This window comes from Malus domestica, chromosome 17 (genome assembly GCF_042453785.1).
Source record: "Malus domestica chromosome 17, GDT2T_hap1".
NCBI lineage: Eukaryota > Viridiplantae > Streptophyta > Magnoliopsida > Rosales > Rosaceae > Malus > Malus domestica.
Genome location: NC_091677.1, coordinates 33434678 through 33447830, shown reverse-complemented (window position 1 = coordinate 33447830; position 13153 = coordinate 33434678). Strand labels below are relative to the sequence as shown.

At 36.7% G+C, this 13153-nt stretch overlaps 1 protein-coding gene across 1 annotated transcript; it reads right to left on the bottom strand.

Annotated features, from left to right (window-relative positions):
- Nucleotides 1-1682: 1682 nt before the first annotated feature.
- Nucleotides 1683-7304, bottom strand: LOC103405900 (probable polyamine oxidase 4). The gene is made up of 10 exons (XM_008344928.4): nt 6636-7304; nt 6409-6524; nt 6140-6228; nt 5277-5390; nt 4803-4890; nt 4613-4698; nt 4415-4517; nt 4113-4210; nt 2625-3054; nt 1683-2420 (listed from the first exon to the last, which is right to left on the bottom strand). The coding sequence occupies exons 1-10, from the start codon at nt 6673-6675 to the stop codon at nt 2103-2105; spliced, it is 1482 nt and encodes a 493-aa protein (XP_008343150.2). The 5' UTR covers nt 6676-7304; the 3' UTR covers nt 1683-2102.
- Between the last annotated feature and the right edge of the window lie 5849 nt (nt 7305-13153).

Below are 13153 nucleotides of genomic sequence, written 5' to 3'. Positions count from 1 at the left end.
TATTTCTCACACACCCTTCTAATTTTCGGCCGTTAGATCAGATGAATTAAAGAAGATCAACGGATAAAAATTAACAAAGGGTGTGTGGGAAATAAAAAGGGGTGTGTGGATAGCACATCCCTATTAGTATCGGATGGCACGTATCTGTATATATAAAGCTAGCAGGCTCCATTTGGGGTCACGGCTTCACCAAAAAGTTTTGGACAAAAATGCCCCTCAAACAAAAAAGTTCAAAAGTAGCCCAAAATAATGCAGGGGTATTTTCGTCACATAAACAGTGTTTTTAAATAATTAATTCTTTTTGTGCAGTTTTTTATTTTTTAATTTTTTTTATATACATTTTTTATAATTAATACCTCACAATAGGCACTTTGTTTATCATTTGTTTTTCTCGTTCATATTAATTAAGTAGATCGTCTTGGTTTGCACATAGTGGTCGTTTGATGCCCAACTAGACGCCAACTATAATAGCATTGTTGAGAATGAATTCCAGATTGATGAGAGAATGAATTTTGATTGAGTTTATAAAGAGTCGGGCTACTTCTCATAACCATGGTGTTTTTATATTCAGTTCAACCTTCAGTGAGTTGCATAAACTGAATGTAGGATTTTTTATGCAACTTTGGTGGTTGAATCGTGGTTTTCTAATTGTTGGTCTGAGAGTAATTCTCTACAAATCAGTTCAGATTTGCATTCGCTTGCCAATATGCCCTTCATTGTACATGTCATTCAAGATAGGAAAGTGAATTTTTTTTTAATATTTATTTATTTATTATTATTTGTATAGAGAAGGATTAGGCGAGGTTAGCTTTTTGCCAACAAATGTGTGTGAGGCACCAACCCTCCTCCAAAGATGAAAGGACCGTTGCACCCAGAAAATCCACTGCTTGTCCCCCTCTGCTAGATTTTATTAATAATATGAAGAAAAAACAAAAGTAAACCAAAGCCATATTTTCTGGATCAAGAATTCTTCAGCTTCAATCACTTACATTTTTTTTTGGGGTGTGCTATTCACAACCTTTTTTTACTTCTCACACACCTTTTGTTAATTTTTACCCTTTGATCTTCTTTAATTCAGTTGATCCAACGGCCGCAAATTAAGAGGGTGTGTATGAAGTAAAAAGGGATGTGTGGATAGCACACCCCTTTTTTTTTTTTGGCATAATTTCGCTGCTCATATTTCACTGCCAATATTCACCTCCTTATCATCAATCTACTCCTCATGAGCTCGAACGGAAGAATGGAAGCTCAACACAATCTCTTCTATAAAGACTCCTTAGCAAAATCTGGTATAAAATCCCACCACGTAAAATTACTATTCATCACACCAAAATGAGCAAAAACATCCGTCAAACTAGTAAGAAGTTAGAAATCAATGAAAGACTTGATGTTATTAGTAGTTAATGTGCATAACGGATCAGAGATCTCTTGAGACTTTGACATGTAACATAAAATTGTAGTTATTGTTGTAGCTTACACATAAGGAAAGCCTATGCAGCTTTTAAATGACGTCATCGCGCCTCTCTTTAGTTCACAGGCTAAAATCTCCAAGCCCTTTTAAATTTAATCTACTTCTTTCTTTATACATAGTTCAACTGCAAAAACTACGATATATAGGCCTACCAAAGAATTTGGTATGCTAATCGCTCAACAGCCGTAAACCAGGGCTTCAAACTAGTGTGTCATGGTTAAAGTTGGTATTATATTACAAACGGTCATAACGCCCAACTAGAGTACCCGCAATAATGCGAACGATGTGAATAACGATATTGATATCGAATATTGACGTCATATCAACAACTGTATCGTTCAAGTTATATCAACAACTTTATACTAATGTACCATTCGTTTATGACTTTATACTAATGTACCGTTCGTTCTCGCACTTCCATGGGAGGTCGAACTCGACATGCATGCATTTGTTAAGAGGGAAGCAGCACTGAGGCGTGAGGTGATGAAACAAAAGTTCAAGAGAGAGGAGAAAAGGTAGAGGCAGAGGTCGGGTCTTCGGGTTTTCCTTGATAAATCCAAAAGATTAAATTAGATCAACAACTTTGAAATTGTAAATCCCATCTTTCATGTCTGAAGTATCAGAAAATGGTTCACATCCTTGAGATTTGGAGGGGAACTGTTGCTGCTTCAAGCACTTCCTCCATAAGGTAAGCATGCTGAGGGCTCTCCAAATTACCGAGTTTCTTCAACAGATGCTGCTGACAGTTCTCAGCAGCCATAACTCCTGCGGAGTAAGCTCCGTGTACAGATCCTTGGTGGTCCATGCTAACAGCTTCCCCACCGAAAAAGAGATTACCCAAAGGTGCCCGAAGCCTCTCATATATATCTCCTGGCTTTCCAACCAAATCCAACGCGTAACATCCAAGAGAATTCAGGTCCGTTCCCCATCGTGATAACAGATATTGAACCTGTTAAATAGAGACCAGTAAAAGGTATGTCCACAAATTTTTTAATATGATTCGACTCCTGAACACCGGCATTGAGAAGAAATTTTATCCCGCTGGCTGATTGTTTTGGGACTGAGTCACTATTTTCAATTACATATGGTACAAACTTGAGAAAATAAAAAGATTGACCAATAACTGAGAAATATCTGGAAATGAAGAACTTACTGGCTCGGTGGCATCAGGTAACATCTTCTTAAGCTGCAACATCACAAAATTAACAGCAGCATCGTCAGTTAGTTTTTCAAGGTCATATGCAAATCTTCCAGCAGCCATGTAGACGAGGACCGGATGGCCTGTGGCCTTGTGAAGATTGAGAAAATAACCACATGCATAAGAATTTGGTGCAACAATGCCCAAGAGCTCTACATTTGGCCAGAAAATTTTCTCAAACCGTAGGGCAACTTTGTTTTCATTGCCCACACCGAGATCAGAAATTGCAGCAACCTTCCACTCAGGCAACTGGGGTACGAACTCAATCAACTTGGCTTTAAGAATCCCATGGGGTACTGTTATTATAGCAGCATCTGCAATGAAGTTTCTTCCGTCCTCAATTGTGACCATCACCTTGTTAGACCCATTTAATAACTTTGTCACCCTGATTATCAAGAATCGCAAAAATTAAAAACGTAGTCTTCCCTAAGAATGTGTGCACTTCTTAATTTACTTATCTTACATTTGAGAACTAAAGAAGCATAAGTTATTATAAGAAGTTGCACCCTAAATCTCAAAAAGGATACGTTCACAAAAGGATTGGTAATAGAGTAGAAGAAACCTAAATTTGTCGTTAAATAAACCATTGCAATAATCAAACTATCAACGTATTCTCTTGAAGTGAAGAGAGAAGAAAATACAAACTTTCGTATTATTCATCCATCCAGACTTAAAACTGCCATAACCAACATATGACACCATCTGAGCCTTGAGGCCGGGGCAGTCATACTGATATGCCATAGGCTTTTGTTTCGACTGTTTTAAAAGAGACTTATACCAGCTCTCTTCTTAGAGATAAGAGTTGTATTGATCGTAAGGTGTATTGGTAGAATAAAAAAATTCGAAGAAATTGTCTTGCATAGAAGACTCTAGTGTCAAATATCTCTTTGGAGAGCCAATACTGTAATAATATAGATTGCATATTTCAAAATTATATCCTATCTGTATCTGTTAGGACTGAAGATGGAGTGGAATTAGGCAAAACCAGCAAACCAGCCACCATATTCTAGTCATCACCCAGTAAATTCGAGCAAAGTTGAAGTACAACCCAAACTCAAAGAAGCCTGAGTCTTTGGAATTGTAGGCCCTAACGAAACTATATATATTCAAAATCTAATGTAAACCTTGGAAGCTATACACCAAAATGATAAAGCTAATCCATGCAACAAAGCTTGTCAAGGAATGAACAAGCTAATTTTATAATTTGAGAACCAATGGTGGCAGAAAGGTCTAGGAAGGAGGGGCATTAAGAAAAACATAACTAAGAACATCACAGCAAAGATTGAAAGTTCAGAATCCTATTTAATGTCTGTGACCTCAACAAAATGTATATATGTTGCTACCACAAGGGTATTATGCCAATTTTTTTGTTTGCAGAACTCACAATACACCCATGCCAACGTAAGTAAACGCATTTGTCAATTATGGTACATGCACACATACCTGTGATTCAAGCGTACATCAATATCTTTTGCAAGAGCCTTTATTATTGGGTCATACCCTTGCACCATAAGTCCATGACCACCGGATAGAACATGCTCCTGTATAACAAGTACCCTCAACTTGTAAGCCGTCATGAATAGATAACTCAAAGGTACCTAGACTTAAATGCATCATGATTACCCGGCCCAAACAATTCATTCCCCATTAAAGAGATCTCTCCCAAGGTACTTACCAAAGAGACATCAATTGTAAGAAGACCAGCCCACAAAGAGCAATTATTAAAGTTTAGATATTGAACTAACCTGATCCCAGTTTTTTAGTGATATTACATCTGCATCTGCGGCAAACCAGGCTTCCATTCGACATATGTACCATTGTAACACTTCGTGAGCAAGTCCGTTTTGTCTACATATGGTGGGAGTTAAATCAGTAAGACTAACAGATCAAACAATGAAGCATAATACAATAAAATGTGTCCTAATTTACTTTGTTTCTAATACCTTAATTCAGGATGCCTATCCATCACAACAGAAATTGCTTGAGAAACGGACATGTCATCGGTATGCTCATTCCTTACTTTCTCAGTCTAGAGAAATAAACCGATAAAATTTTGTTTGCAGATTGCATCAGAGCTAGATTCATAATTAACCAGAAAATCAAAGCACCCGGATTGCAGTTTAAAGATTCTACCTCTCTGAGAATTTTCTTGAAAGTATCACCAACTTCAACTACCATCTTTTGAGGAACTTGGTGGCCATCCGTATCAAAAAGAGCAAAGCTGGAAGGTAAAACAATAGTTCAGACTGAATATTAAAATTATTACAAAGGAAAATATCATGGTGTGATTCTGTGGAAAATAAAATTTTAAAGAATGCAAAAGATAAGGCCTGAATTCAATTTTTTTCCGCTACTTCAAAGATGAAAATTGCAAAAAACAAAATAGGAATTTAACGGAGTTATGTGAAACACTGAAAGTACTAATATCAGTTCTAATGACATCAAATGGAACTTTCCCAATGGTTTAAATCCTAAGATTAAATAAATCTTTATCAAGTAGGTAAAAGGAAGACACTTCTAGCTCTTAAAACTTGTGTGCAACACATTTACGAGCATAAATCTAAAGTACAGTCAGAAAAATAGTAACTTAATCAATGATATGATTACCTTTCCAAATCGTGGTCATACAACACAGAGTCATCGCCACTCGTACGGTATAGAGTAAGTCCTAGGCGGCGTATCAGTGGAGCCAAAGGATTCTCGTTGCAAACACCATGTAGCCTGAAATAAAATTGAAGACAGTATTAGTCTATTAGACTTTTAGTTTCAACCTAAGTTAATCTTCTTCAGTTCTTCAAATGCAATGCACAACTGGAAGCGACAGCGGCCTTTTAAAACCTCTAATTTTAACTTTTAGTAAAAAGGATTCCTTTCAACACTGAGAGAAGCATACACACTCCAAGACCCAATTTATAATAAAAGAAGCAGAGTTCATGCTGATGAATACAATAGACAAGGGAAGAATATAATAGATTTACTTAAATCCGCCCTAGTCCGCCTAGGCACCCGCCTAGTGCCTAGCGTCTTTTAGAACCTTGTTAGTGGCTAGAGAAAGAAAAGTTCTATCTTTGTTTAGTCCACACTAAACGAGCTTCTATGCTTAAAGGAATATGTAGAACTAATTTCCAAGAGTAACGCTCATAAACTAGGAAAAGCCACATTAAGTGTAAATTGTTTATTTCTTACCCTTTTCATGTTCATAGGATTCTATGCAATGGAACAGGAGATATTCTCAATCAAACAGCAGAAAGGATTCAAATACAGCATAGAGCATACAAATTAAACAATGAAACATAAACTAATGCCACGGGAACCAAATTAAACTAATCAAACAGCAGGAAATTTGTTCATTAACATGTACAGCTATATTAACCAACCAATTTGGTAACAAGAATGTAAAACTATAAAAAAAAAAAACAACAAAAAAAGGGAGGTCCTCAAATACTCAGAACTAAAAGCAATGAAGTTACCATGATGCTCCCATATCGACTGGACAACCAAATGAGTAGTCCGTATGAATCCGGCCACCAAGTCTGTCCCGTGATTCGAGCAAAAGCACCTGACAAAATGATGACATAAAGTTAAGACATTGCTGAAATCAAGCAAGATACAACAATTTTTCAATCATTCCTGAGGGGTCTAAACATATTCACATAGAGAGAGAGAGAGAGAGAGAGAGAGAGAGAGAGAGAGAGAGAGAGAGAGAGAGAGAGAGTACTAAAAGTTGCAGATCAGTGACCTTAAAAGATGCATCATGGAGAATACGTGCAGCAGCAATCCCTGATATCCCACCACCAATAACAATAACAGAAGGGCATGCATTCTGTTGCCTCTCAATGTGAGACGAAACAGAGCCTACTCAACACAAATATCACAATTTTCAGACCAAAAGCAACAAACTTTTTCAAAAATAACAGCCCAAGATTTCAAATGCAAATGCAAATTATACAAAGACAGAAAGCATACCATCAAATAATACAGCAGAGAATGGATCCTTCGGGTCCATTGGAATTGAAAAGAAAATTGGGAAACGAAAAGAATTGAATTGAATTGAATTTTTCAATTGAATGATTAATTCGAACAAAATTTGGAATTTGGAATTGTGGGTTTCAATTTTCAGGGTGTATAGGAATCTTGGAGACTAATTGGAAAGAATGACAAAGAATGAATATTAGAAGGCCTGCAATTATGCGGCTGAGATTTGAAGAAGAACAACTACAACGCAGCTTCTCAAACCAGCTCATGTCATTTATCATGTCACATATGCTCTCTCTCTCTCTCTCTCTTCTCTCTCTCCTCTCTCTATATCACAATTCGAAACGGAAAGAAGAAGAAGAAGAAGAAGAAGAAGAAGAAGAAGAATCGTCTCTCTCACTTCTCTGCAACGATGGCAAGTAAAATTTTCAACCAGATGTTAATATGGCATGAATTCTGAATTCCCTTTTCGGTCAAGGGGGGATGAAGGCGACGAAAGAAACCCAAATCGCCAATTGCGATGGCCAATGGCCAATTGGGGGAATATTTTATGAATCTTCAAGCTCGGATCCAGCAGCGTCCAACTTGGACGCAAATGCTTATCAGCCGAAAGGATTGTAAAGTTTGTTATTAATTAATTTTTGTAGTTAAATTATTCACAGATATTTTTGCAAGATTTTCTTTTTAAATTATAAGTAACGGCCGACTCTCTGCACCCCCGCACGTGTCTGATTTACTCATGTATCATATTTTTATTTTTTCATGTAATTCTTGCTTCACTACCGTGGAGTAACGTGGTCTTCGTACTTTGCTACTTTTGAAAAAATTTCGTCTCAGTTTCGTACTTAAGCTTTGATTTTTTGACAATTTAATATCTTTATTGGGCTTTTTGTAAGTTCTGCATTAAGTGACGACATGACCTAACTTTAACCTACCATATTTGTTAAGAATTAACTAGACATAATGACTTAGATTTAGTGAGCCAAAGTTATATCACGTCAGAGAACTTGATGAAAAGTTTAATGAAAGTATTAAAGTGTTATAAAAGTCAAAATTTAGGTGTAAAACTGAAAAGAAAAATCAACGTCTAACAGAAGTATTAAAGTGCTAGGAAATCAAAGTTATTTTGACTCCTTTTTGGAGATACATATTGGCCAAGGCGGCCTCAAATTTGCATGATTCATGCATGTGGAGAATATATAAAAATCCAAAATTGTAGTACAAGTTGGAAGAGAAAAAGCCAAAAAGGAGGGAGGCGAGATTAAAAGTAGGCAAATAAATATTAGGGTTTGGTTGATTACGATATTAATCTTGATAACATATGTCATTTTAGCATAGAGCAAACAATAATTATATTTATACATCTTAGTGCGGATTTGAGAATTTGGATTGTTAAGTTAATGAACAATGTGCTTCTCTCTTAGTACTTACTACTCATTTGTTTCAAGTTCCAACCATATTTTGCTCATGTTACTTATTGTTTCGAATCTAAACTATCTTGTCATATCGATGAGTTTCTATTTTGAATTCGTTTTTAGATTTAGTGAACTAGGAATGGATTGAATCTACATACATAACAGCTACGCTAAGTAGATCAGCTTAACGATAGTGGCAGCAATTGTGACATTAATAGTGAAGGTGACAAATAGGCTTGTAAATGTAACATCCCCCTAGGGTCGTTGTGAGAGTTTTCTTTTTTCTTTATAAGCTTTTGGTATCCTCTCTTTGTGAGAATTTGTAGTTTTAAGTTTTGTTTTGTTTTTTTTTGTTTTTTTTTTTTTTTGTTAGTGGTTTGTTTAATTAAATGTGTTGGCCTGCTAAGTCTATATTTGGCTATTGTATATGTGGTTGCATGAACACCTTACATCAACACAGCAACAACAACAATAATTAATAAGAATAATAATCTATACTGTTATATATTAAGAGAACTCTCTCTCCCAACCAATGTGATGCATAACAAGAGTCTCAAAGAAACAAAAGATAGATAATTTAGGAATCAATCAACTAAGAGCAACGAAGCTCGCTTGACGTCGTTAATTGTGGAGTCACTTGACACAACCAAGCCAATTGATTATAAGGAGAAAATGCTCTCTTCTTAAGATTATTATTTTTTAATTCACTATTTGACTGCCTTTAAAAAAAAATCAAAAGGAGCCCTTTATATAAGGAAATTACCTTACATTTTCTAGATTATTAACACCAATATTATGACTTGAGAATCACTCAACCAAAAGCAACAAAGCTCGCTCGATGACGTTAAATGTGGAGTCACCCGACACAATCAAGCCAATTGATTAAAAGAAGAAAACACTCTCTTCCTAAGATTAATTATTTTTTAAAGTTCACTATTTGACTGCTATTTTTAAAATTCAAACAGAGCCCTTTATATAAGGAAATTACCTTACATTTTCTACATTATTAATACTAATATATATTATACCTTGGAAATCACTCAACTAAAAGTAACGGAACTCGTTCGATGTCATTAATTGTAAAATTACCCAAGACCACCAAACTAAACCTTGATTGGAAGGAAAAAACACTCTTCTTAAGATTAATTTTTAAATCTTAATTTCAATAGGCCATGAAGAGATTTACATGGTAGAAGAGAAAAATTTGAGTGCAAAAAAAAGCTATTAATTTTAATTTTGAAAAAAAAAAATCAGTATTCATTCTTAGGAAAACTAATGAAATGATTTGAAAATTTTGAGTTTTAACGATAAGGACAAAATAAAGAGTAAAGTGAATAGTACCAGTGTCACATCTCGGCCCAAGCCCCCACCACATCCGGGCTCGACTCCACCGAAGCACGATATTGTCTGCTTTGGGCCCCAACCACGCCTTCACGGTTTTGTTTATGGGAACTCACACGAGAACTTCCCAGCGGGTCACCCATCATGGGATTGCTCTCGTCCGAACTGGCTTAACTTCAGAGTTCTGTAGGAACCCGAAGCCAGTGAGCTTCCAAAAGGCCTCATGCTAGGTAGAGATGAGAATATACATATAAGGCTTACAAGATCCTCACCCCTGGGCGATGTGGGATCTTACACTCCACCCCTTTTAGGGGCCCGACGTCCTCGTCGCTTTGGGCCCCTATCACACCCTCACGGTTTTGTTTATGGGAACTCACATGAGAACTTCTCAGTGGGTCACCCATCCAGGATTGATCTCGTCCGAACTCGCTTAACTTCGGAGTTCCTACGGAACCCAAAGCCAGTGAGTTTCCAAAAGGCCTCGTGCTCAGTAGAGATGAGAATATACATATAAGGCTTACAGTGAAACACCCCAACCCCATTTGTATTTAAAATTGTTAATTCATTGTATTTTAAATTCATAACCCTTATTTACTTCTTATTCTTAGCTTTTGTATCAATTAATGGTTTTCGTCACCCTCGGGTGTCGGCCAACACATGTCTATCCTGGTATTCGAGGAATATCAGGGTTGGGGCGTGTCAGATTGGTATCAGAGCGTGGTTTGTTCAGAGCATACTTAGGATCCTATTCAAATCTCGTTTTGTGTCGGTTATGACATTATTTGGATGTCATGACTTCCGAATTTGCTGTCTTTCAGCGCAATTGTGCAATTCTTTCTCTGTTTGAATTGTCACCTTCTGATTAAAATACAAGAACTCGTGTCGGGGTTATGCCTCCTAGGTGACGAATTGGTTTGCTGGACGACTTTCAACATCAGATCGATACTCTACAATATGCTTTCCAAGGAATTTCGGGCGGAATCGACATTAGAATGTTGGGAAACATAAAATCTTCGTGGTACGAGTTGGTCAAGACCAACTGGAAATCTGAATCGATGGTGTCACTCTGTGACATGCGTTACCTAGGAATGGCAGGCAAGGTCACATCTATGTGGAAACTACTTAAGACATTTGACATGCATGTTGGAGAAAACAAGTAAACGTTGGTTGTGACGAAATCTAGAAAGTGTTAGTTGGAATTTGAATCAAAATTCTTGAACTCGTTTCCACTGAGGAAATTCGTGTGGATCTTTGGTACAAGTCCTCGGCGGTTGTTCTATCGATATCTTTCTTGCTTACTCTAACGATGAAGTCAAGTTCCTTAACTGTTGACCGTCTGCTTTATATCAAATTCTTCGAGTGTTGACTTCGTTTACATTTATTTCTTTTCTTGGGAACTCCTTGGTAGCAGATTATGCTCAATCAATTTCCAAAAAGGAGTTGCGATTCTTGTTGTGGTTGTAATTGGACTTGGAAAATGAAGATTCAGTCTTGTTTGGATAAACAGATTCCTTGAAGTTCACCGAGTCTGGTACTTGGCGGAAAACCCTAGCTCCTTGTTCGTGTACTTTTCGATAGAGTTGGACTTAGCTTCTTGCTTGTAGCCCAACTGATCAGTACTCTTGTCCACTAAATGTTTAGCCTTGTAATTTTCAGTGTGATGGTTTGAGACTCTACCATATTCATCATTGTATGAAGATCGAGCTTTGCTCTAAACTTCTCTGGACTCATTGAGCCTTGGTTTGCTCAAGAGCATCACTTTAAGGTAGGCAATTGTGTCACTGCATGCATACACAAGCTGCTTCGTACCTTTCTTCTTTGTCACTCTGTTGATTCAGAGGTTCTATGTTTAAATTTTTGAACTTTTAAACAACTCTCATAAAGTGTTGTGAATTTCAAATTGTCTTTGGCCTTGTCAAATCTTATTATCAGTTCTTAAATATTCCTGAGTTTGGACCTATTTCCTTTTTGACTAAGAAACTAGTTGACCATACTGTGATGATTTACAAAATAATCATAAACAGTGACTTATATTTCTGCATCTTTACCTTCCTTCGCTTGTTTGTTTCTCAATGTGAACTGGATCATGCGGGAAGATTATACAGAGGGTGTAAAAAAAAAATAAAAAAAAACATTTATTCTCGGCATGGTTTCTAGTTCAAATCTCGATATCTTGTACTCTGGATTGTAATGGACTTGTTTTGACCCTCAAATTCTTGAGTGTTCTTTCAGCCTTTCCGACATGATTTCTCGCTCAATTAGTGAGGAATTCATGATTAATCGATTCGACGAAAGTGTGCGCCCAACTCTTATTGTTTCTGACAGGAACATTAGAAACAGAACCTTTTCACAAGTTTATCAGACTTATCAGGAAGAGTTCCACGTGGGTATGAGATTTGAGCCGTCTTTTGGTAAAAGTTTGGTGAAGATTGTAGTGCGGGTGATCAACAGATTGCATCAGTATCTTCAGACTGAATTGTTTGATCACCATCTTACTACAATTCATAGGCATCACATCGGTATCTCAAGGTACGGTTACCAAGTGAGTTCCTCGTTGACAAAATTTTGAAGCTGCTGGTCACATTTAGAGGAACTGAGAAGAATAGAATCCTTGGTGCTAGTTAGAGTTCTGACGACGACCGTTTTTGTTTCGTTTGGTTTGGGGTACGACACTTTTGCGACATGGTACGAGAGTTTTCCACGGGCCACATTGGTTGTTAGAGGAGTTGTGTGCGCTTGTATTCGGAGGATCGAATTTACGACGTGTGAAATTATTCATCCTCAAGAAATTACTCCTTGCTTATCGAGACAACAAATGTGTGATCAATATCACGGGCGGCCGACCGGTATATCGATAGCTTATTTGTTGGGTTCGTTAAGCAAGTGGGCAAGAAGATTTGTCTACAGCAGCTAATGCAGATTCAGAATTGTTATTTTTGGGACTCTAATCAAAGACTCATGTTCTCGAAGTGCGTGACATTTCGTATGCTTAGGCGAGACCCACTCTCATTTTTCAGTTTTGGTTTTCAGTGTAAGTATTTTAACTTCATTTACTCTAGTTAATTGTTTTGACGTTACATATGTTTTGGAGAAAATATTTTCTTTTCAGTTTTAAGTTGATTCGAGTTTTTGATATATATGTTAGTACATATCTATTTTGACGTTATCTTGCCTTAAATTATTCTGTGTTTTTGACTTTATATTTTATTAAAGTATGTTTTCTATTTTTACACTGATGGGGAAAGAAAGTATGAGCCTGGAGGCACGGAATATGGAATCATTGCAACCCGATCGCGACAGGATGACATTTTTCCTTTTGTGCAACCGCTCTGACTTGATTTCTTCGTTACGTATATATATGTGTATCCTTTTTCGTATTTTCGAGTTTTTCAGTGTAGTATGTTATTTTAAATTTCGGGGACGAAATTCTTTTAAGGGAGGTAGATTGAAACACCCCAACCCCATTTGTATTTAAAAATTGTTAATTCATTGTATTTTAAATTCATAACCCTTATTTACTTCTTATTCTTAGCTTTTGTATCAATTAATGTCTTTTGTCACCTTCGGGTGTCAGCCAACACATGTCTATTCTGGTATTCAGGGAATATCAGGGTCGGAGCGTGTCATACAGGATTCTCACCTCTGGGCGATGTGAGATCTTACAACTAGAATTGACTTTTAGTGTAAAAATATGATTTTTCTAAAATAAACAGTACCGAAATTTTTTTTTGTTAAAGTTGCATTGTTTCTTTC